This window comes from Centropristis striata, chromosome 11 (assembly GCF_030273125.1).
Source record: "Centropristis striata isolate RG_2023a ecotype Rhode Island chromosome 11, C.striata_1.0, whole genome shotgun sequence".
NCBI lineage: Eukaryota > Metazoa > Chordata > Actinopteri > Perciformes > Serranidae > Centropristis > Centropristis striata.
This window is the reverse complement of record NC_081527.1, coordinates 27,046,612-27,071,297: the sequence shown is the minus strand read 5'-3', so window position 1 is coordinate 27,071,297 and position 24,686 is coordinate 27,046,612. Positions and strand designations below refer to the sequence as shown.

The 24,686-nt window shown below is 36.8% G+C and overlaps 1 protein-coding gene across 1 annotated transcript in view; it reads right to left on the bottom strand.

Moving 5' to 3' along the window:
* The window catches only part of myo10 (myosin X), a 174,510-nt gene that overhangs the window by 50,765 nt on the left and 99,059 nt on the right, over positions 1-24,686 (bottom strand). The window contains exons 5-15 of the mRNA XM_059343807.1: positions 11,509-11,643; positions 11,304-11,428; positions 10,271-10,284; positions 9,763-9,847; positions 8,695-8,801; positions 7,803-7,932; positions 6,783-6,904; positions 6,395-6,541; positions 4,661-4,761; positions 1,884-1,950; positions 1,303-1,395 (exon numbers count right to left, since the gene is read on the bottom strand). Coding sequence (XP_059199790.1) covers positions 1,303-1,395; positions 1,884-1,950; positions 4,661-4,761; positions 6,395-6,541; positions 6,783-6,904; positions 7,803-7,932; positions 8,695-8,801; positions 9,763-9,847; positions 10,271-10,284; positions 11,304-11,428; positions 11,509-11,643 — 1,126 coding nt within the window. The remainder of the gene's footprint in view (positions 1-1,302; positions 1,396-1,883; positions 1,951-4,660; positions 4,762-6,394; positions 6,542-6,782; positions 6,905-7,802; positions 7,933-8,694; positions 8,802-9,762; positions 9,848-10,270; positions 10,285-11,303; positions 11,429-11,508; positions 11,644-24,686) is intronic.

Sequence of the window (24,686 nt, the reverse complement as noted above, 5' to 3'; positions counted from 1 at the left end):
CAGGTTCCTGATTTAATTAGTAAAGTGGTTTTCCGTGCCTAAAGCAGGACAGTTGTGTAAATCCTGAGGCCTCGCTTCAGATTGTTTGTTTGTAGACAAAACAGAGCTTTGACCTTTACCAGGCTGCAGCTTTTTCCTGTGATAACAGAGTCTGGACAGCAGCTTAATTATCTGATACTCGCCCACATGCAGACGCCATATCTTTAAGGTTGAATTGCATCTGGTTTATTGACCATAATGTCTCGACAAACTTGCACTCTGACTGCATGAAAAATGCATTATTTTCTGCAGCTGGTATGGAGATGATCTCATTGCTTTCTTTATGATTTAATTCTTTTCTTTTTTTAAAGTTTTTTTTTATTATTTTCTTTTTTTTATTGTGCAATAATTCAATACAGTGATATGGACAGACAGACAAATAGTGCAATAATACAATAAAGTGACATGACAGGGAGTGAATATTAAACAACGACAATAATGGTACCCCTGTGTGTGTGTGTGTGTGTGTGTGTGTGTTTCAGTTATAGATCTAGTAGTTAAGTATTAATATATGATAATAAACATTATGTATCATTATTAGGCAGAGAAAGCGGTACTACTAAAATGTAAATAGAATAAATGAAATAAAAAAAATAAAAAATAAAAATACACACACACACACACACACACACACACACACACACACACACACACACACACACACACACACACATATATATATATATATATATATACATAAATATATATATATATATAAAAAGTTGCCAAATACGAAAACCACATTTTTGTAACCACAAAATAGAGTTTCAGTTAGTTACCTTTTTTTTAAAACTCTCGTTTTGATTTTTTATTTCAGTTAACGAAAATGTTTTTTCAATTCTAGTTTTCGTTAGTTTCCATTAACTATAATAACTTTGCTGCTTTCGTCTTAAAGTCTTGTTCATTGTTCAGTCGGACTAAAAGACGCTAACGAGTTGGCTGTTCATTTTTGCATCTTGCTAACACAGCTGATAACATACATACAATACATTAAATGCAATGTTAACTGTTAGTAAAAAAATCCATGAATATCAGTTAAACAATCTTCCTTCTTTTCTAATTTGAAACTTTCTAACAGGGGTTAATTTTCACAAACACTGACATAATTTTGTGTCCATAGCTATTAGAGAAACAGCTGTTTGATGAGCTGCTTCTCAAGGAAAATAAGATAAGATGACTGGATGTGAAGTAGAATATTGCTGTTGAAAACACGTTGAAAGAGGAATAAAAAAGTCAACTAAAAGTGGTTAGATGGAGACGTACTGAGTGCTGGCTGTGGAGTTTCTCCAGCAAGGTGCTGTCTGTGGCTTTGGGGAAGTGACTCTCCTCATTCATCAGTGCCAGGAGACCCAGTTTCTATGGAAACAGGGAGACATCATCATCATCATCATCATCATCATCATCATCATCATCATCATCATCATAACTGATATTATCATTATCTTAGTCTCTCTTATCTGCATCACTGTCACCCGTTTTTGCACTTTTGTTCTCGACTTGTCGATTATAATCTCTATTTTTCTCTATTATTTTTTTTAATCATGTAATTCATATTTTTACAGTTTCTCTCTTAAATACATCACATTCTGTTCCCTCCTGTTAAAAAACACTTTACTTACGGGTGAACACTAGAAGTAATAATGTTTCCACTGCATCCTCAAAAATCTAATCAACATCATTAACATTGCAACGAATTTTGTCTGCAAGAACACTTTCTAAAAATATATAACATTTTTTAAAGGTATCATAAAAACACTCTTTATCAACAAAGCGCCATCATCAGACTTCCTTCTGTGCAAAATTTCAGTTCTCAATTCGAGAAAGAATCTTGAACCGCCTTGTACCTTCTCGATCAGATCCAGACACTCTCCGTTGTCCATCCAGTTGATGTCGACCCAGACTAGGCCTTCCCTGCAGGAAGCAGAGAAAAAATAATAATAATAAGGGGTCAGAGACATTTTACAGCAAATGAAGAAATGGACAGCATGAAAATAAACCCTTTATTATATCTTATTCGAGTATTTCAGTGAATGTCTGCCTGCAGAACGGGAGTATTTCACTTCCACATGTATCATGTTTGCACCGCTGACTACCTGTTACAGAGATTTCTTAAACAGTAAATAGGCCAAAGGCTACAGACAACCCCGGCTAATGCAAAGATCTATGGTTGAACCTTAGATAAGCTTAAATACGACTTTACTTTCTGAGTTATATCACTAGTAATATAAGTTATATTTACATAATAAATCTATACTTATCATAAAACACATTTAAACCTATGATTTAAACATGTAATCTGATCCCAACCAAGGTTATAATAGTTTTGGATTTTTCATTAGTTTTAGTTTTCATTTCATTGTGATTTTTTGTTTTCAAATTCAGTTAGTTTTAATTAGTTTTTAGAGTGAGTTTGCTAGTTTTTATTAGTTTTAGTGTTAGTTTTAGTTTTGTCGTAATGGGGTATTTGTTGGGTGCCAGATTTAAAAAAGTCACTATAAATGTTTCCTTTATTTCCTTTGTCTGATCCATCTCAGCCCCAATAACTTTACTAAGTCATAAAACCAGATAGATGAAACAGGTTTTATATCAACCAAAAAGGTTTACATATGAAAAAAGTTGACAAAGACGAAAACGAAGGACATTTTCACTATAATTTTAGTTTGTTTTAGTTTCTTTTGTAACCACACAACACAGTTCCAGTTAGTTACAGCTTCCTCCCCTAGACATGTGGGCACTTGGAAAAGTGTTTGCATTTAATTCCAATTTTATTCTTACTTTAAAAGTTTTTTTCTAAGATGGAAAACATTGCATAAAAGCAAGTCCATAAAAGTTGGTTTTAAGAAGAGATTTAAAGCTGGAGTAAAGACCAGATCATCTCATACGGTCTGGTTACAAACAGGCTAAATGACGCTTTAAAGTTAGGACACAATTTGACAAGGGAAAAAGTGGGGTCTGTTAACAGTCCGTATTTGCATAAATTAGGTGGCGTTGGTGCTGCTGGAGTGGCCATAAAGGTTTACGTTTTTTGTCTGGCTGTCCATAATTTGGACAGGCTGACCTGGAAATGAACGGACTGATGATGCTGGAGTGCAGGATACCAAATAACACCACGTTTTGTAGCATTTTATGAAAAAACATCCAAAGACAGTTTCACAAACTACAGCTCGGCAAATTACAAAATTGTTGGTGCAGCTCTGGAGCGAGTGCCTTCAGGGCCATGACCTCATTATGTGTTTTCTAAACACTGAGAAACATCAGGTAACAATTGGGTCAGAGTGGATATGAAATGATGTTCTGTATATAAGTGAGAGTCACAATACTTGGCAGGCTGCAGGGCCTCGACTTTCCATGTTAGCTTTGCCAACGCAAAGCAGAGTTAAAGAGCGAGACTGGAGGCTCAAATCTCATTCCAGAACCACCTTCACCTTTAATGAACCAACATCTGGCCTGAACGTTACCCTTAATATACATTAATATTATTAATGTATTGCCCGAGACATAAAGCCAAAGTGCAGCAACTACATATTCCTTTCCCCTCTGACTGTTCCCTGCAATCAAAAAAATATACATTTTTATAAACCTACATGGTAATAAATTAGTTTATCTGTCTTTAATGGCCAAAGCTTAATCATTATTAATAAGTAACATATGTCAAACTAATCCTGAATAAAGTAGCTTAAATCACATTTTCAATTAATTTAATTGAACTTTTTTTTTTTTATCTATTACATTTTTTTTTTACAAATATTAAAACATTGTCACATGGCTGGTGGTTGAGTTCTCCTTAAAATAAAGCTTGAGCTATCCCTACAATAAAAAAGAAAAGAAAATAACGATTATTCTCTTAACAAACTATCTCAAACAAACCCTTGAACAATAACACGATCCTTGTGTCCACATATTTAACTATTATATTTAAGTTATGCAATTATTGAACTATTAAGCCTACAACGCCCAAAATCAAGGCATTAAACTTTCTTATCTGTTACACAGTTTGATTGAAACCTTTTCACACCTTCTTAAAATAAACTTTTCTGTTGTTCTCTGCCTTTGTAGGCAACATCAGCTAACATCTGATAGCATAGAAAATGCTAAATTAGACTTAATTGTATGTTTTCTTTAAAAGATTGCCACAAGTACACCATTGATTGTAGAAAAAAAACAATATTATTGTGGAAATTTGAACTTTCTAACTGTCCTTCAACCGATCATTGGCTATGAAAGTTTCCGCTGAAAAGTGACCAAAATGAAGCTTAAAATAGTGATGTTTCTGACAAAATCACTTTATTCTTCAAACATTTCCTCCACTAGATACGTGTGGGCACTTGGAAAAGTGTTTGCATTTAATTCAAATTTTATTCTTATTGTAAGTTTTTTTCTTCTTTTTTTTTTTTTTATAATTTCTGTCATTCTGTGTTGTTCCATAGAGCTGCAGGATTTATATAGATTTTATATATTGCAGTGAAATACAAGGACACAGTGAGTAAAATGTAAAAAGAGCAAAAAAACGCCCTGTTCAGAAGGTTAAACAACGTTTTGGTCAAAGTAGGGAGCTGCACTGAAGTGAAAGAAACAATGAAAAAACAAAAGGATCCATCAGCAGTAAACAACATCCACCTACTTGTTGTATTCAAGTTGCTCCAGGGAGAAAATGTGCTTGTTAAAATATTCCTGAAGCTTCTCATTTGCATAGTTGATGTTGAACTGCTCAAAGCGGTTGACCTGTGGGGAACAAAGTGAGGCAGATATTAGTCACAGAAAACACAGAGAGAGAGTTAATGAAGTGAAGAACAATGAATCCCTGAGGCCTATTTACCCATTTACTGAACAACAATTAAAACATGATTAAAATACTCGGTCGAGGGGAAATGAAAGGTCATATTGTTGAGTGTGCTTGTGTGTGTGGAAGGAATAAAATTTAATTCAGTTACATTAAATAAACTTTATTTATCCCTAAGAGAATATTAGATTCTGAGTTCATATCAGACACATACACCCTTTTTTGAGCAGAGCTGGTTCACAGTTGGTTCAACTTGCCAACCAGCTCTGAACCCATTTGCTTTTTACACAGGCTCCAGAGCCACGTCATTACATCACTGATTATGTCTGTATCAGCTGGCAATCTTCGTGTCTGAGCATGGAGGCAAACCAGGAAGTGTCTTAAGCTGCATTTGACCCAAAATTCCAGCAGGGGGCGCTAAGTTTAGCTGCAAAAAAGTCTGTCCATTCATTTCAATGCAAAATGAGAAAACTTCTCTCTTGATTTATTACCTCAGAAATTTTTTTAGGACAACACTATGGTCTCAATCACTAGTAAAAAAACTTCAAGACAATTTGATGTTAAAAGTGTAAATAATGGCCCCATTTAAAAGAAAATAAAAGGTAAAGAATCGTATGATGTGGGGCATGGCTACCTTTGATTGACAGGTCACTAACAAGGCAAGCCGTCATCAGGAGAGAAGCAGAACAATGCGTATCCACGGCAACGTGTCAATAAAGTTATATATAACGTTATATAGATATAAAAAAGGACGTTTAGCGGTTTGGTCTCCTAACTTTGACCCTTTCATTTGTATTTGAACATTTTGTTCAGTAAAAATGTCTCGTTCAGTGTTTGGTTGGCTTTGGTTGGCTGCTCAGTTTTCTGAAGTCAGTAACGTACATTTTGCCAAAACTAACATTCCAGTTAATGCTCCAGTTAATGCCAACATGAATTAGCAGCAGCTTCTCTCAGTCAGGTTGAGGTGTAGAGAGGCTGTAGTCAGTGATCAGATCCCTCTCCTCCTCCACAGTCCAGATATGGTCTGATCCCCGTATCAGACACAAGATGGTGATACAAGATGGCGACGAGTGTAACGCTGAACTCGATGCTCCCAACGGGCCACAAACCAATGGGTGACGTCACGGTGACTACATCCATTATTTATATACAGTCTATGGACTGCATATGTCTCCGCCCTTATGGCAAGTATAAGAGACCAGCAGAGTTAGTGTCGCTGTGGAACTAGTTTTCCTGACCGAGAGCCGGTTCTTCGGCGGTGGAAAACTGTTCGCAATTGGGCACCGGCCGGGAACCGACTCTTTTTTTGGTTTTACTGTACTTTAAAAAGTGATTAATTAGCCAGTGTTAAAATTGTTCTAAGGTGAATCTAAACCAAACCCTGCTTTATCTCTTACTCTAAATGGGACCAAAATTTACTAGAAAAGAAGACTTGAAACTAACGATTGAGACCATAAACCATAAAACTCTCAAAAATCAAATGAGAATGAATAATTAAAATTAATGAATAACTAATATCCTCCGATACAATAAGACTTCTTTTTGCAAGTGGACTTGCAAAAAGTTCTCACACACCTCGAAGTTTTCAAACCCAAAGATGTCCAGGATGCTGATGGACTTGAAGTCTTCTTTGCCCCTGATGCGGTCATTGAGTTTGCGGATGATCCAGTTGAAACAACGAGAATAAAGTGCCATCGCCATGGAGTCTCTGGAGTCGACTGCCTGCAGGGGAGCCGGGGAAAAAATTAAACTCAAACAACAGAGAGTTTGTAAAAGCTACTGCAGGAAGTTTTAACTGATTGAAACAGTCTCGATTTGACACTGGTGCCACATAAGAGACCATCAGAGAGAAAATAGTTATATAGGCCTGATTACCCTTTGTCATCAGAAATTTGAAGTATAAATGTAGTTCGTGGAGCTCATCAGAAGTTATTTTACAGGTGTGTTGATGGAGGTGACTCACCTGCTCCACAGTGAGCGGTGTGGAGATCTCCTCCCCCCTGAGGATCATGGAGCGGTGAGTCAGGACCTCAGCCAGCTGATCTGGGTTCAGCCCGAGCAGGTCAGACGTCCTGCTGAGAGCTGCTGAAGTAGAGAACACACAACCCTCAACTTCAGATACTTCAGAGATGTTTGGAGTGAAATTTTGATTTAAAAACAACATTACCAAATTACATTTGCATTTGTTCAGTTTGTTGCAGATAAAGTGAACTTAGAGGCCAAAAAAAAAACATAAAACCAAAGTTCAAACCTGTCTGTGCCACAGAAATTACAACTGTGGGTGTCAAACTGTCTTTTTGTGTAATTTTTTTGTCATTTTGTGTCTTTTTTTTAATTTTGTGTCTTTTTTTGGTCAAGTTGTGTCTTTTTAAAATAATTTTGTTTCTTTTTGTGTCATTTGTTGGTCATTTTCTGGTCATTTTGTGTCTTTTTTAGTCCTGTAGTCCAAGATAAAATGTGATTTTGAATCTTTTTTTACTTTCAAAACACTATCAGGCTCAATAAAGAAGAAAAAGAAGAATTTGAAATGTTGCAAATGAGAACAAAGGTTGCAAATATAACATATAAGAGGGTTACATCCAGTTCTATCATTTCATACTAAATAAATTTGAGCTTGTCTCCAGTTTTACTTGGGATATCATCATCAAACTGAAACTGGCCTCATGGAGTTTACAGCCAGAACTTTAGAGGTAAATTTACAGTAGGGCTCCACGCTGCTTTGTTTTCTAGAAGAAGTCATGCTTTGGAGCTTTTGGAGACTCCAGAGGGTTAAGAGGTTTTGTGCTACTTGTCATAATTCACACGACCACTAGAGGTCCTCATCAGATTAATGTAACCATAGAGAGAGTTATAATAACTGATGCCATGGCTGGCATGAAAAACAAAAAAAGAAGATGAAAAATCCTGAAAGTGACAGTGGAAGAGAGGTGAAAGAAGGTGAGAGCGAGAGGAAGGTGTGGAGAGAGAAGAGAAACCCTCTGACCTGACTTGGAGGAGACTTGTGCTCCTCCGGCCGTCATGAACTCGATGTTCCCTGCGTGGAGGATCCCGGCCAGGAGGCGCAGGATCTCGCTGATGCTCTCCTCAGTGAACTGCATCGTCCGCATGGCATTCTGCGAACCACAAACACACAGAGAGAAGCTGGTGAAAATCGCTGGCTGTAGCTCTGGGTTCTCACTGCAGGCACACAGTCTCTGATTCCTCAGTGGACCATTTCTGTTTCTTCTGAGTCCAGACTGAAAATATCTGCTGTTAGTTACAATCTGTCCTCAGCAGCTGATTAGTCTTCTGGGTGTTTTGGAGGTTTGGACCGACTTGAAGTTAAGTGTCTGCTGGTTTGGGTTTTGGCAGCAGTGGTTTCACTTTTCAGTCTCACCAGGATCGAATGATCGGAGAGTTTTACTTTGATTCATGGTTATGAATAAATGAATGAAGGAGTCCCATACAGAAATATAGTGTGCACAAATATATGTGGCAAATCAAATCAAATCAAATGTTCCAGGAATACAATATATAACATGCTAGTATACATTATTTATTTAAAAAAAAGAAAGACAAAAACTTTTGCACTGCAAAAAAGGTGTGTCTAAAAACAAGATAAAAACACTAAATCTGATGGAAATGATCTTGCTAAACATGCTTAGTGTTAAACATGCTTATTTCTAGATTTAACAACCTTGTCAAGTGAAATTAGCTGTCTATGCAGCAAGATAATTCCCTATAATTAATAAGTGTTTTTATCTTGTTTTTAGATGCCCCTTTTTTGCAGTGTAATCCCTGTGTTACTTTTAGCTTTAAATAAGTTCATGTAGTTTATGTGTTATATGAATATGCAGGTTATTGTTCAGTGATGAAGCTGTTTGTTTCCTGCTCACCAGAACTTCTTGGAAAGTGCTGTTGTCGTTGATTGTGCTGTCGGGGAGGCAGCTGCTTGACTGTCTCAGGTAATGGTAGCTGTCAGGCTGCGTCAAGCCGAACGCCTCTGCAACACACCAACACACAGTTAGACAATAACACAGTGTTTGAATTGACAAATAATATCTCACTACTCATATTATTCTGTTTATTATCTTTATATTAATAGTATTGCATTAACTTTTGCGATTAATTTAATATATTTAAAAAATAAATAAATAATCTAATACAATTAATAAAAAATAAAAATAAAAAAAGAGTTCCAGCTTGTAGCAGGATGAGTTTGAAAGAAAAGAGTTTTTTGATGATACTGATACCATATGAAACCAGCAGAGTGAAGGATCCATTTCATGATATCTTCGACTAAATCTTAGCAAGGAAAAACAGACATGGCTGGGGTCTCTTGACCTCTGACTGCGAGATATCTGAGTGAAACTGGCTTCTCTGGGTACCACAAGTCCCCCTTTCACAGATATGCATTCATTATTACAAGCTATAGTCTTCGGACTAAAAAAATAAGCAATTAATTGTGGTCAATCTAATCAAATTGTTTGATTAATTATCTTTTTTAAACATTTGACAGCCCTTCTTTTCTTCTCCTTTGTCATATGGCGTTCCACAGGGCTCAGTACTGGGCCCCCTGCTGAAAACACCTGGTAATATGTGGCACCCAAACTCTGGAACTCTCTGCCTCTCCTCGTCTGCTATTTCTGTGGACTCTTTTAAAAATCACCTTAAGACCCTTTTTAGACAGGCATTTGGATGACCACCATGCATTGTACATATTATTTTATATTTTTTTATGTTTCATTGTGTTTTAATTGTCTTATGTTCCCCTATCTTATTTCTTTCTTTTTATCTTCTGTAAAGCACTTTGTGATTTTATCTGTGAAAAGTGCTATATAAACTTTACTTACTTACTTACTTCTTTAAATAGTTTTGTATGCAACATTTTGCAGTTGTCAACTACATGTTTTTTGTATTAATACTCATGTGTAATACAATAGGTGTGTTTGAGTGGGACCTGCCTCTCTGCTGGGTGTTGGTTCCTGCTAACAGGGCGTAGAAAATGTGGTAGTTTCTCTCCCCTGGGTTCTGCCGGACCACTCGATTCTGTGGGGAAAGAGAAGCAATGATATTAAGTACAACAATATTAATATCAAGAAATAAATGCAAATAAGGTCTTAAAGTGGCACTCCAACTAAAATATATCTTTGAGCATCAAACATAAATCCTCTGCCTGTTTGAAATCCTGCACAGAGAGCAGACTCTGGACATTTAAACCACTATCACAGGATAATTCATTTGTTTTCTGCATTGCTTGTTTGTCAGTCATATTTTGGCAAAAGTGGTGAGTATTAAGAACACAGATCTGAAGAGTATTACGCTGTATTGGTGGTTCCTGGAGGTTTTATTACTTTATTACTGAGAGCTGCTCTTGGCGAACGATGACACAGTTTTTTCTTGCAAAAGGTTTGATGACAGATTTTGATGGAGTGTCACTTTAAATGCAAATAGAGATGGAGAAACACTCACCTTTTCTAAGAGGTCTGTGGTCAGAAAGGTGTCGGTCAATTCAAATAACATTTGGAGACTGAATGAGCTTATAGTTTACCAGCTGATGAGGCTGATTAATTATCCTGCTGTCCAAGGTGAACACCAGAGTTATGCACCATTAAAGCATTATTATTTTCCATTTAGTGAGTAAAGAAATAAGTTGGGTAGGCTTTATATAACTAATCTGATCAAAATAAGCAAAATAAATGCCACAGTTGTTCCAGATTGTTTATTAATTATTATAAATAAGAAGCCAAATAATAGAGCTGTTATTTGTTTTTTGCACTCCATGCTGACCACTCTATCCCTCACTGTGATTAAGGATCAAATTTCTCGCAGCAATTGACTAGAACAGTGATTCCCAACCAGGGGGGGCCCAACCCCCCCAGGGGGCGCCAAAGAACCACGGAGGGTCACGAAGCCCTCTTGATTTTAAGGGGTGTAATAAATCTTTCGGTTAAATTTATACATCTATACCTATAAATTTGAAAAAAGCCAATCTACAAACTCACAACACATGGCAAGGCTTCATGCAAGTTTGAATATCTGCGTTCTTCTAAAGTAAGTAATTCAGCATATAAATCAGGGATGGGCAATCTAAATGCTTGAAGGGGCCATAATTTTTTATTTTTTATTATTTTTTATAAGTGTAAAGTTAACCTCATAAAACCGAAAGTCCACACAAACTTGGTGTCCCGTGAAAGCAGAAACTACGCTGATTACAAAGATATGTGTCACATCACTGTGCAGCGAAAACTCAGCGAGCTAGCCCGCCCCAAAAAGGGGGGGGGGGGGTCGCCAACTGTTTACAATGGTAAAATTGTGGGTCCCTCAAGAAAAAGGTTGGGAATCACTGGACTAGAAGACAGTAGCTTCTTCTCCCTGGCACTCTGCATCTCTCTACCCTTTATAGCCGCTCTGCTGGCCCCTTCAGGTTTCCCCTCCTGCACATTAAACCGGCAGAGGACAGGAAGTGGCAGCCACTTAACACTGAGTGTGTTTCAAAGGATACAGTCAATGATTCGGCCTCCCTGGATATTGCCCTTCTGGCTGAAATGCAGCTGGACAAACTTCCCGAAGCGGCTGGAGTTGTTGTTGTAGACGGTCTTGGAGTTTCCGAAGGCCTCCATGATGGGACTGAGGAGAGGAGAAGGAGCAGGGTCGTAAACCAGGCCTTAATGAAACATGTAGTAATTATTAACCATGTATGACCCTACCTGCTCTCCAGAAGCGCCTCCTCCACATGGGACGTCCCGTCTCTGGACGAGACCTCCAGGGAGTGCTGGCTCATGGCTGACAGAAACTTCAGGATCAGTTTGGTGCTTTCTGTTTTCCCCGCGCCGCTCTCTCCACTGAGGGGAAAATACAAGAGGGGTAAGCTTTACAATAAGGTAACTACATCATATAAATACTAATAGAAATAAGATAAAAACAAACATAGAATGCTGTAATTAATGGAAAATAAAACACTCTTGTTTAAAGTGAAAAGAAGTTAAAAATAACATACAAAATTGCATAAAACAATGTAAAAAATACAAATGCACTGAATAATAATAAAAATCCATTATTATATTGTTGTTTTATTTTTATTCTTATTTACATAATATTTATTTCTATAGGTCCAGTCACACATTAAAAACAGCACAAAGTGATTTACAATAAGTTAATTACTGATATAAATGGACAATAGAATTAACATAAAAACAGTGATTAATATAATTAGTGGAAAATAAAACACTAGGTTATGGTAAAAATATGTTAAAAATAAGATAAAAATTGATATAATATGTAAGTATTAAAAATAGAGATTCACAATATAGTTTCTATAATTGTTTTCCTTCTTACTGAAGATATTGATACTGATTGAGTAAGGGTAAGTAAGAACACCAGTAGTACTGGTACTATAATGCAACATTGGTAACTGTTGACTAAACCTAACTAAATGAATGTTTTGAATGTTTAGGATGTAGATCATTGCATTAATAAGGTTGTTTATATTGTAATTGTTCATGTTTAAGCCCAAGTTTTTATTCCTCTCTTCCTTTTTAGACTTGATTGGAGCAGAGAAAATGTGAGTCTGATGTCAGTTTATTTAAACATGTGAACATTGTGTGTGTGTATGTGTGTGCGTGAGAGAGAGTGTGAGTGTCTTTGTATAAGGTGAGCCCGTGTTTCTTTGCCTGCAGGCTGTTTGTGCTGAAGGTTTTAACTCTAACAGTAAACTTTGCAAGAAATTGGGTCGGACGTAAACTAGGTGTTGATGACTGACTCATGACTTTCCACACACAGCTGATGGCAAAATGGGAAACATTCAGGGTAAATGTCACAGAACTCAACCACTAGATGGTGCACTGGACACTGATTATTAAAAAAAATTGAAATCCAGGATGCAACAACAGTCTCAAAATCACACATAAAGATCAATAACCTGGGGAAATATTTATCCTATTCTTTAGACATATACGACTTAAGAAAGAAGAAGACTGCAGAGGTGATGCATGACACAAGGAAACAAGTGAAGTAAGCTAAAACAGTTGAAACTGATAAATGTGGGAACAATAAACACACAAGAATGCCCATGCATGAAAGGATTTTCACTAAGAAGAAACAATAACATGATGATCCTACAGAATCACTAATCATTGCTGTTTTAACATTTAGTATTCTTTAATTTATTATCCTTAACCACTTATCCGCACTAGGGTCATGGGGTGCTGGACACATAGATTAGAGTCGTCCTGATTCTGATATCAACATCGGAAATTGCTCCGATACTGCCGAAAATGCTGGCATTGGCAAGTACTGGAGTCCAGGCACCTATCCGATTCCAATTAATTTATTAAATTAGTTGTTTATTTACTGGTTCGCTCCTGGGAGATAAGTAGCACTATCATGTCGGTGGTGTTGCAATATTTCAGACTGAAATCACCCACCAGTAAGACTGGGACATGTAACGTGTGCAAAGATAAAATCTCAAGGGGAGGCACGAGTGTTGCTAATTTTAACCCAAGCTGAAGATATGTCACCCTAAAGAGCACGAGCTGCAGCAGAAAACTAGAAGCTTCCTTCCAGCGAGGAGAAAAATTCCCCAGAGACAAGCAAACAAGATAACAGACAAAATCCTGGATGACCAACCCCTGTCTGTTGTCAAAAATGTGGGATTTTGCCGCTTAATGACCACAATAACCACAATGATAATCATATCACAGTCATGCAGGTGAAGTGTGATCTTTTTTTCAGTACAGGGACTTTAACGCGTTAATTAAGATAAATTAATTACACAAAAATTAACGTGTTAAAAAAATTGACACATTTTAATCACACTTATTTTTGCACCATGGAACGTTTCTCACTGGATGAGTTTCCGATTATACTGGAGCACCAACTAGCGTTCATGAGTTCAGACAACAGCAAACCACAGTGAACATGGTTGTGTGCAAGCTATGCAACAAGGAATTTGCATATCACCGAAGCACATCGAGCCTCAAGTATCACCTCAATGCAAAACATATAGCAGCTAGCACTTCAAAAACCAAAGTATTATAGTTTACAGAAGGTCTACCTACCTATAGGCTACCTGAATTTCTGAAATGTACTATATTTCTAAATATGCTATTGCTACACTTAATGGCAAAAATGGCACTGGTCTGTTTGACTTGAACAAAAATAAACAATATTTTTGTTGCTTAAGCTTATGTATTCAGTCATTATTCAATGGTGTACTAAAAATCCATGTGAAAAAAATTACTTCCCACTCTTCTCAGGTCAAATATTTATATGCGATTAAAATGTGATTAATTTTGATTAATTAATCACAAAGCCTCTAATTAATTAGATTAATTTTTTAAATCGAATCCCGGCCCTAGTGTACAGAGAGCATGAAGAGGGCACAGCAGAACAAGTTTGAGAACCAATGGAGTGAATCAAAACGTTACCTGTGATGGAGCAGAACCATCAGAATCATCAGAACCATTGTTTTCAGTGCTGTATAGTAACACATCATTGTTGTGATGGTGACGGATCTTTCAGGGTTTTGGCACTACAATCACTCTTCTCCATTCACCATCACCAGGATTCTGTGTGTCAGACCAGCTGACGAGCTCCATCAGCCTGGAATCACTCATTCCTCTGCAGGCTGTTTACATACTGACTGACATTTTTCCATTCATTACTATTTGAGTGTCTCATGCAGGGTCTGGCAGCAGGCCCATGTGGATTCTGGGTCTCAAACATATTTGTTTAACTTTGTAATGTTTTTGTTGCAGGTTTGTATTTTGAGTTATTGTGAATTTTTTCCTTCCATCCTTTTTGTTCTCCGCCTACATTTAAAATAGTTTCCAGGAATAGTTTGGAGAGATGTAAAAAGGTCAAATTTGCAAAACCTCAATGTTAGAAGTAACAAACTGCTGCAACCATCAGCACATTGACTTCCCTCAACATGGAAACCCACTAAAATGAAACAAATTCGACATCACATTCGAATAAAATACTACAAAGCTGAAAAAAAGGCTTCTGGAAACATCCACAGTTAAACTTTGATAATGTTGCTAAATATTAAGCAAGGTGGCTGAATTATTATTAATTATTAAGTGAATTATCGTATATTCAAAAATGATTTAACTGACTGCCATTGCCCACATTTCTGACAAGCTCATGATTCATTTCGGAGGAATATTTGCCTCTCACAGCAACTAGGAAAAGCACTTCTGTGTTACTTCTTCAATAACCAACTCATTTTTTAGTACAAAATAGTAAGGAACAAGTGAAAAAGGTCATGCTGCTTGTGGACAAACACTTAACAGTGCAAAATATGTCTAAGGTGTAATTTTATAAAAAATTAGCAAAGCAGCAAATCGCCATATTTGGTAAGCTGGAACTGGAAAATATTTGGCAATTTGAGGCTTGACTTTGACTTGAATTAATCAAGGGTCAATATATTTTGTGTGTTCAGTTGTTTAGTTATATTAAAGTAAATGACTAATACTTTAAACCTGGGAGACCACAGCCACACAGTGTGAGCTTCAGGCTGGTCACGTTAATTATTAACCTGGAAACCAATTAGAGAAAAACTCAAGATCATTAGATTGGTTCCCACACAATGAGAGACATTATTCAACACAGACAGGACGCTTCACAGCAGAGCTTCTTTCAATAAAACACACACAAAGAGCTTTAAACAATATGCTGCTGGCCATAAACAAACAATAACAACTGCTCTTTGGATTTTCTTTGCAGTTTGAAAAAACAATAAAATGGTTGTTTTTAAAGGAACATGGTGGGTTTTTTAATGTTTGATTCAATTTATTGCAAATCACATCTATAATCAATCTACAGATACAACTATATTACAAAATAATGTAATGGAAGTTCGGAAACAGCATGAAAACTGTAAAACACCTCAGTATGTTTTATTTAACTCTCACAAGTGATGTAAAGTTTGAGTAGAGTGCAGACCTTTCTTCTCTTTATAGCATCTTAAATGTTAAATAAATGTTAATTTTCTCGTCTGTAAACATTTTATAACAGCAGGTGTGGTTGATGTTGGATAATGGCTGGGTGGCTCCCCTTAGAGCAGTCACAGCTACTACTACTACTACTACTACTACTACTACTACTGTAAACTGAAATGTTAGAGCTGTCTGGAGAATACTGAGTCTGATTTCCCTGCTGCACAGAAAGTTTCATGGTTGTAGTTTTAATGTAACAAAGACGCATCAAAGAACACAGGGAAAACCTCAAACTGTTTGATTAACAGTTGATGCAAAAACATCACAAATGCTTTGTAAAACAAAAGGAGATATTATATGGCAAAACAGCGTTTCTTTTGATGGAAAAACTTTTTATTTTTTATGGTAAAACATGGAATAAAATGGCAATCTTAATGAAGTTTAATTAGCATTTAGCAGTGAGAAAAAAAGTATTTTTACAAAAAATAAATGCAGTGGAGTTATGTATTTATTTATTTATTTATTTTTAAACTGTAAAAAATACTGTTTTGGCTGATCTATACATTTATGGTGTTTCATTGTTACTGAAACTGAATCAACCCATTTATCATTTTACGTCTTTTACTGCCATGGTTTAGCAGTTTTTCACCTTAAAATCTACAGATATTTTTTATAGTGTACGTAATTACTAAAATGGTTTCTGATTAATCAAAAGAAAGGGAGAGAATGCATTTTACACAGCAGATATGTTGAATTTACATGATATTAACATAAATGTGTTAAATGACTTGCAGACCAGGGACAGGAAAACAGTGTAATAGTAATAAAACTCTGAGAAATTAACACATTTTGAAATAGACTTTTGTACCGACCCTCAGCACCAAGTTACACTCAAATTTCCTCCAAGCATGACAAAGCTGTGACATTTTCTAAATTTGACTTAATTTGGATTTCTAGCTGAAACCGTTAGTCATTTGATTAATCAGAAACCATTTTAGTAAATGACGTACACTGTAAAAAATGTCTGTAGATTTTACGGTGAAAAACTGCTAAACCATGACAGTAAAAGACGTATATAATATAGTAATTAAGGTAATTGTAATGGAAATGTAGGAAGAGCAAAAAAATAAATAAATAAATAAAATAAACAAATAAAAAATAAAAAGTAAGATATTTAAATCCGGAAAACAAGAAACCAAGGAAGAAAGAAAAACGTATGCATATATATACCTATATACACATTTCCACACTCACATAAATAAATAAAAATGAAATAAATGGGAAAAGAAAAATAATAATAATAATAAATAAGTAAATAAACAAATACTATATATATATTGATATATATATATATATACATGCGTACATACGTAGACAAATGTGTGTGTGTGCGTGCGTGTGCTTTGTAATTGTGATTTTTTTGTCCCTTTATTATAATTTTTTTTTGTATAATAATTTTATTTTTTATTATTACTATTATTTTTCTTTTTTTTTTTTTCTCCTCTTTATATAAGAATGTGCGCGGCACCAGTGTAGTTACCTGCCCAAAGAGGAGAGGAATGGGGACCATTTTTTGTTGTTATTGTGGGCAGTGATTTTTTCCATAGAGATGTGTTCCAAGAGAAGGTTGATCCAGTGATTGATGTTTATTGAGTTTTTGGATTTCCAGTTTAGGAGAATTGTTTTCTTAGCGACAGTTAGAGAAATTAGCAAGCTGTTCTTGTATTTGTTGGGTATGGTGATTACTGACGTGTCTCCTAGTAATCAGAGCTGTGGGGATGAAGGGATTCTGCAGTCCAATATGGAGGAGAGGTTTTCTGTGACAGAGTTCCAAAAAGAGTGAACCGGTTGACAAGCCCAGAGTGCGTGAATGTAATTATCTGTTGTTCCTGTTGTGCATTGTGTGCAGATGTCTGTGGTTGCTAATCCCATTTTGTGCATTTTGTATTGTGTGATGTGTATTCGATGAATGGTTTTGTATTGGATTAGCTGAAGGTTTGTATTGGATGTCATGGCAAATATATTTTTATTTATGTATATCCAAAAGTCTGATGGAGAGATGTTCAAGTCAGTGTTCCAGTGGTCTATTGGGAGAGTTATTGAGTCATCTGAAGCTAATAATAGTCTGTATAGTTTGGAAGTTAGTTTATTTGCGCATTTTCTGTTACGCATGAGCTGTCCGTGGTACTGAAACCACTTGCTGTTAATGTGAGAATTCTGTCTGGCGCAGGCCTATGTTATGCTGTGCGTTGACACCTTATCTACCGTTTAATACTGTAAGAAATAAAGCACGAAAATCATAAAAATCTAAGTGCAATCAGCACTTGTAGGAAGGTGGATGGCACTGGATTTCTGTGTCATGTGCTATAGTTGAGCCGCAAATATAACGACCACCCATGTCCGACTGGTCCCTCCTCCGCCCTACATCATCATAAACAACACAACGCAGAGTTCCAGGGTGTAGAGAGGCTCATCCCACATGGGCTGGGTTACAAATACAATTATACGTTTATTTCCTTTCTTACATACATGTTTATATTTTTTTGTAACAAAATATGTTTTTATCATACTTGGCTGGGTGGGCCAGTGAGTAAAATGGGCGGGCCCTTTGCTGGCTACGTACTGGACTACAGACCTCCAGAAAATTATCTCGTTATCTCGAGAAAACAAATTAAATTAACTTGTTATCATGAGAAAAAAATATATATGAATGCATGGCCGTTCACCTAATAAGGTAAGATATCTATCTACCCACCCTAGAAGAAGCAGCAAAAACTATGTAAGACAACCTGTTATTGTCTAGGGCAGGGATTCCCAAAGTATGGTGCATGCACCCCTGGGGGTGCGCGAGCTGCCCCTAGGGGGTGCGCGAGATGAAAAATGTAATGGCGGTCTGATAATAACACAATTACATTTTTTTCCCCCACACAATAAAGAAGTGTAAATGAACATTTCCTTTGTAAAATGTAAAATCAAAAACTGTAATATTAATTATTAAATAAATGCAGGCTATTCAAAATGCACTTCATCTTCAAATGAAGCGTAGAAGAAGTTATCTTCTTCCATTTTTCCAACCTGTGTTATGATTGATGATTATGATGATGATACGATTATGACGAGTTGTTTAGCTCCACGCTCATTTAAACTTGCTGCAATTTTTGTTCAACGCGGCTCAAAAAATTATAACATTTTCCCCAACTTATGTGCTTTCTGCCTCTGATCCTGAGCCTGTCATCATCCTTTTGCTCTTAAAAGTGTAAGCTTGCGCATAATTTTGTTGCATATATTGAAACTGTGTTCAGGTTAATTCAAATGCAAACCACATTGTTGTGATTGTTTTATTATATGTGTTCTCATTTAAGCATGATTAAACATGCCGCCTTTAATATGGCTATAAAAAACCTGCGTTTTTAATATGGGAGCCAATGAGGCAGTTGGTGCATGTTGGTGGCTCTTCTGTGCGTCTTACGCCCAAACTATAACTCTGACAGCTTTACCAGAGGATTGTGAGTGAGAGGACAAATTTGCCTACGTTTAATTATTATTTATTTTTTGACAATTCTTTCTCTCCCTCTACACTCTGCTTGATGACATCACCACTCTAGACTCTCCATAGGGTTACATTGGGGAGATTTTTTGACGTGTTTTTACCCAATAATTTGAAAACTGTTTGTCGAAACCCTTAGAAAGGTCATAGCACACTTGTCATGGGCGAGCCGGTTGGTTTGATACGTTTTTTTGTGTATGTGTGGCCAAAACTCTAGGAGGAGTAGTCGACCGAAAAATGACACGGAAGAAACGGAAGTATAAGAAATAAGCCCGGTGAATAGTAGTTAGTGTGCTTTTGCAAGCAAGCACACAAAATAAGAACAGTAAGAATGTAAAGATTTGTGGGATCATCAGATCACGAGGGTACCATGCACCACTTTCATAGGAATGAACAAGGCCCTGTCTCCACTGCTGTAACTTCAAAACACAGAGGCTGGAGGTGAAAACATTACAGTCACAACACTGTGAAAACATCCACGCTCTTCCTTCTGCACCTCCTGACTCGCATCACTGGAGACTGATTAAAAATAGCACAAGTGTTCTTTGTTTTCCAAATAAGTGAGAAAATTTCAGCCATTTATGTCCCGAAGCACAAAGCAGAAGTCAGAGATTATTAGATGGAAAAAATTCCAACTCACACAAACAAAAGAAAAGTTCTATAATAAAAAAAAAATTATCTGGGAAGCACTGTAACATCTTTCATGGTGTGCTGAAGTTTTTATTACTGTTTAGTGGGAAGATTCAATTTTCATCATAATAAAGATCTGAATACATGCCTTAAGATTTTTACAGGTTTTAACTGGAGGACGTCTATTCATCAGTAAATACAATGAGCGTGTTATAAAATTATATTCATTTGATCTACTTTCTGTGGAGCATAAACACTTTTTATAGACATTTAACATCTGTGAATTATTATGGTCTTATTTACAGGCATACATTTCAATGAAAGGGACCCAGAAACAAATTGGGATCACTTTGTGTGTAAAAGGCTATATTATACTGATATTTAGCATATCTTTTGCATACAACAGCAAAACAATATTCCTTTTCCCTTTTTTCATATATAGTTGGGATTCCTGCAGGCTTTACATTTTGTTGAATTGACAAAATGAGAAGTCAGACGAATACCTGTGTTTGTGGTATACATCAGTATGTTTTTCTGCAGAATCAATTTACCTGAAATTTCAGATTATTTCTGTGAAACAGATGGGCAAACTCTTTTTTTGGTGTCTATTTTAGGAAACATACAAACAAAAAGCAGTCTTGTCAGGTTTAATATTAATGCAGGTGTAATCTGCACTGAAAACTTGATGTAAACTGCAAAGGGGAAAAAAAGCATCAATACAGCCGAGGTTTAAAAGTACAGCCACACCTCATCACGCTCATCATCTGTCTTATGACACTTAGTGCAGCACTGCTCGCTTTAGCTGTGTTTTATAAATAAAGCTGAACTTGGATGTCATGCGTGGAACATATCCTTGGAGTCAGTGGCACATTCCTGACGGACAGAAAACAGGAGTGGAGATAAAGTAAATTGCCAGGGTGTCTGGCTGAAGCCGGAGACGTGACCACGCTGCACATGTGGACAGATGTTAAGACAGAAGCTCCACATGGGAAAATGAAGAAAGAGAGGGTTGGGGAAAGCTGCTGTTTAAAACAGCAACATGTCATTGTCATTGTAAGTATAATCATTACCAACTGAGAACATGGAGGAAATTCCTGGTAGCTAGTGCTATTATTTCCCTAAACTGAGACCACATTTCAGTTGCTTTCTTTACTCCCACCTGACAAAATACATTTCTTGGATTTTAATTTTCCAACTGCTTTCAATCCTCTTACTATCTGCCTTAAAATAAAATCAAAACCTCCAAAGGCTTTAACTCTGTTTGCTGTTGAAGATCTGAGCTTTTAGTGTGTTTTGTAAAAAAAAATAATCCAGAAATTGTGTCTGTCAGCTTGTGGTGTTTTTCCGCACCCTAATAATACTTCTTCAAAGAAAAAACAAAACAAAATACAAGCAAAACAAAGCGAAAAATGTATGATTTTACTCATAATTTAACCTTTATTTAGTTGTAAATTAATCTCTTCCTTTCATGTCCTTTGTATCTCATCATGATTTTAGCATGATTAAGTTCATGTATAAAAGAAGTGGACGTAAGCACAGTGACCTGTTGGTTTATGGACTACTAATTTGAAGCCTTGAGTCAGCATTTTGGACGTCGCCATGTTGGTTTTTTGGCGCCAGAAGTGACCATATTTAAATGAGAGGTTGGTGCTAAGTTATCAGCTAATTATGCAGTTTGTTTAGCAAAAATTAACAGCAAACTGGCTCCTCAAAGCGCCTCTTAGCACAACTGAATGCTGAACAAGACATTTTAGGAAAATAAAATATTACAAAGAATTTTAATAAGCAAAAACACAGATCTGTTATACTTTAAAAGACTTGAAACTAGCGACTGAGACCATAAGAAAAATGTTTGGAGAGGTAATAAATCAAGACTTTAAATCAGACTTCTATTTGCACCCAGCCGAGTCACCCCCTGCTGGCTGTTCGAAAGAATGCAGGTTTACAGCACTTCTGCATTGGTTTCACCCTTTGAGGCTTAGTTGAGGAATTATTCTTGAATGTTTGAATTTCTCCTGGTATTTCTGCCCCCTAAAGCCCCAAAATAATGCTGTACTTATATTTTAGTCAAGGAGGTAACAGTGAAAGACTTCTCCACAGCTAACTATCTGCTTGCAACACTTTTTTTAAAATAGAAAGAACAGTTGTATAGATTCAGATGTTGGGTTTGTGTTGCCTGCGCCCTTATTACAGCTGAAGAGAAACAGTAAATTCAAACAGATCTCTCCTGCAGCGGGTCAAACCTTCTTTAAAGGGATTGTGTCTCACTTTAAAGGGCTTAGTGTGTGTAACTCATTTAAATAGCTTAGACTATAGTGATGGCCCAATCTGAAAAGGGATGGCGAAAAGTAACTCACTTAAAAGACCTCTGGCAGCTGGCCAACTTAACCAAACTAGAACACACACACACACACACACACACACACACACACACACACACACACACACACAGAACCAAACAGCACCCTGCCTTTGTACTAATCCCTGGCGCTCCACATGCTGTTGCCACCCAAGGTAAAACCCCCCGTGGGCAGGAAGGAGGGAGTTTTCAGCATGTTGGACAAACTGCCCCCGCGGCTCTGGAGCTCACCCAGGCCTTTTGTACCGAGCAGCAGTGCTGCAAACTCTGTAAGAGAGTAAAAGCTGAGCAGGAAGGAGAAACTGAGACGTAAAGAGAAACACAATGAGAGAGAAAACAACCCGTGTGAATGCTAATCTAAAGAATTGAGAACTTTCTCAGTGGAAAGAACTGAAATAATCTCAAACTACCTGCTTGTTTAAAGCTAATTTAAAGATTAGGGATAAATAACTTGTTAAGATGAGACTGCAGGCACTGTGCCAGAAATATTAAAACATAAGTCAATTGTTTCATTCAAAACCCACCTCACCTCACCCACCTCGGTGTAGTGTCACCTTGTTTGTTACGTCATTTCACCAAGAAAAAAAAAGAAAAAAAAAAGAATGTAACATAAAATAGATCATAAGCATGTTTTTTCAGTCCAACAAACTATAATATAACACCAAAGTGTGTTTCCCTTTGGCACTAACTATTCCTCACTCACTCATGAGAGCCACAAAAGACACAAAACAAATACCGATGTTAGTCACCAACCGAGAAGAGTTCAGGTTCAAATAACAGCATGTTAAACCTAAAACAAACATGTTTTCTTATATGTTTCCTTCCCATCATGCTCTCTTCCTCCTCCTCCTCCTCAACTGCGGTGCATTCCTTCCTTTGGTCACAGTCAAATTATTAATCTGACTCCCAGTCCTGCCAGATCCCAGGAGAAAACCTCTCAGGTATGTTTTTGCAGGGCTTTGCTGCAGGGCTTTGGTGACCCCAGATGCCTGAGTAATTAACGGGACTGGAGAGTCTTGAGTTTGACCTGGTGCCCTCCTGCAGGTCAGCAGGTCAGGGAAGGGCTGCTGTCGGCTGTGCGCCATAACACCCTCACAGATTTGTGATTTAATCAAATCTGGGATGTTTTGTACACAACGGCAGCCAGTCAAAACAATATCAAGCCTCAAATCTTAATTTTGGAAAATGAAAGTCTCCCAGTGTTTTATAATTCACTCTGACCTTTGGGCAGTGTATTGAAACATGTAGCAGCATCCGGGAGATTTTTTTAAACTATTAATTCGTGCTGAGAATCAAAAACAGTCCAGAAGCTGGTACCTACTGGTCAGATATCCTTAGCTAAACTTCCTGATCTTATCTTAAAAAAGTATATGGTCGTAAAGATCCAAAACATTTACTAAACAGACCATAAGGTGAAGCGATTTTGTCAACATATATTTTTTCTCGAGTAAGGACGAGCTTCAAAACTCAACGTTTAAGCCAAAAAAGTCTCAGAAAAAAAATTGAAATTAAAGATCAAGCTGGTCAAATTATTCTGCGAAGGAAAGTCATAAAACATGATCAAAAGCTCGAGCTACTAAATTGACGTTAATATTGTGTCAGTATTATATTTATGAATGTATTGTGTTTTCTTTTTTGTTATTATTTAGCTAACATTCTTGTGCAGTTGCTTGGAGTTCTGCAACATTTACTATTCAACTAAAAGGTTGAAAAGTACAGCCACACCTCATGCTTGGAGTTCTGCAAAATTTAATATTCAACTAAAAGTCTATTAACTGACCTGTTTACTGCATGTTTCTCAACACATTTGGGGAAAATCTTAAGAAATAATGTCTGAAAAAGGCTATTTCAGTGCAGAGGCACCATCACTACTGTTAGGATGCAAACTTCAACTACTTTCTGGACTCTGCACTGCCCAAGAAGACTGTTAATGGTTTAAAGAAGTATAAACAAGCTGAAACTTTTTTCCCCCCTTATCCCAAAATGTCACCTTTTTCCAGCACTGTAGAGATGCAGGTCTGACTATGCAACACGGGAAAAACTCAAGTAAGATGCAAGAAGTTTGATCTAGCAGGCATAATGCTGTGGAAATAGTGTCTGAACATTTTTCCCATATGTGATTGCCTACTTAAACATCATCTCATTAGCCATGTTTCGACTAGGGGGGGAAGTGTCCACCGGGAAAGTCTCAGGCCACCCCCTCTCAAAAGTCTGCTCACTCTGTTTGTTTCGACTACAAGTTAGCCCCCAGAGGGATTAAAAGACTCTGGAGGTTACGTATGGATTTCGCCGTTGCTAACTGCACAACGTCAGTAGCTGAAGGCACCATGGCTAATTATGTCTCCGCTGATCATAAACATAGTGATTGTGAATTAACGGCATCACTAACTGTGAGTGTCTGGTGCTTGTTGT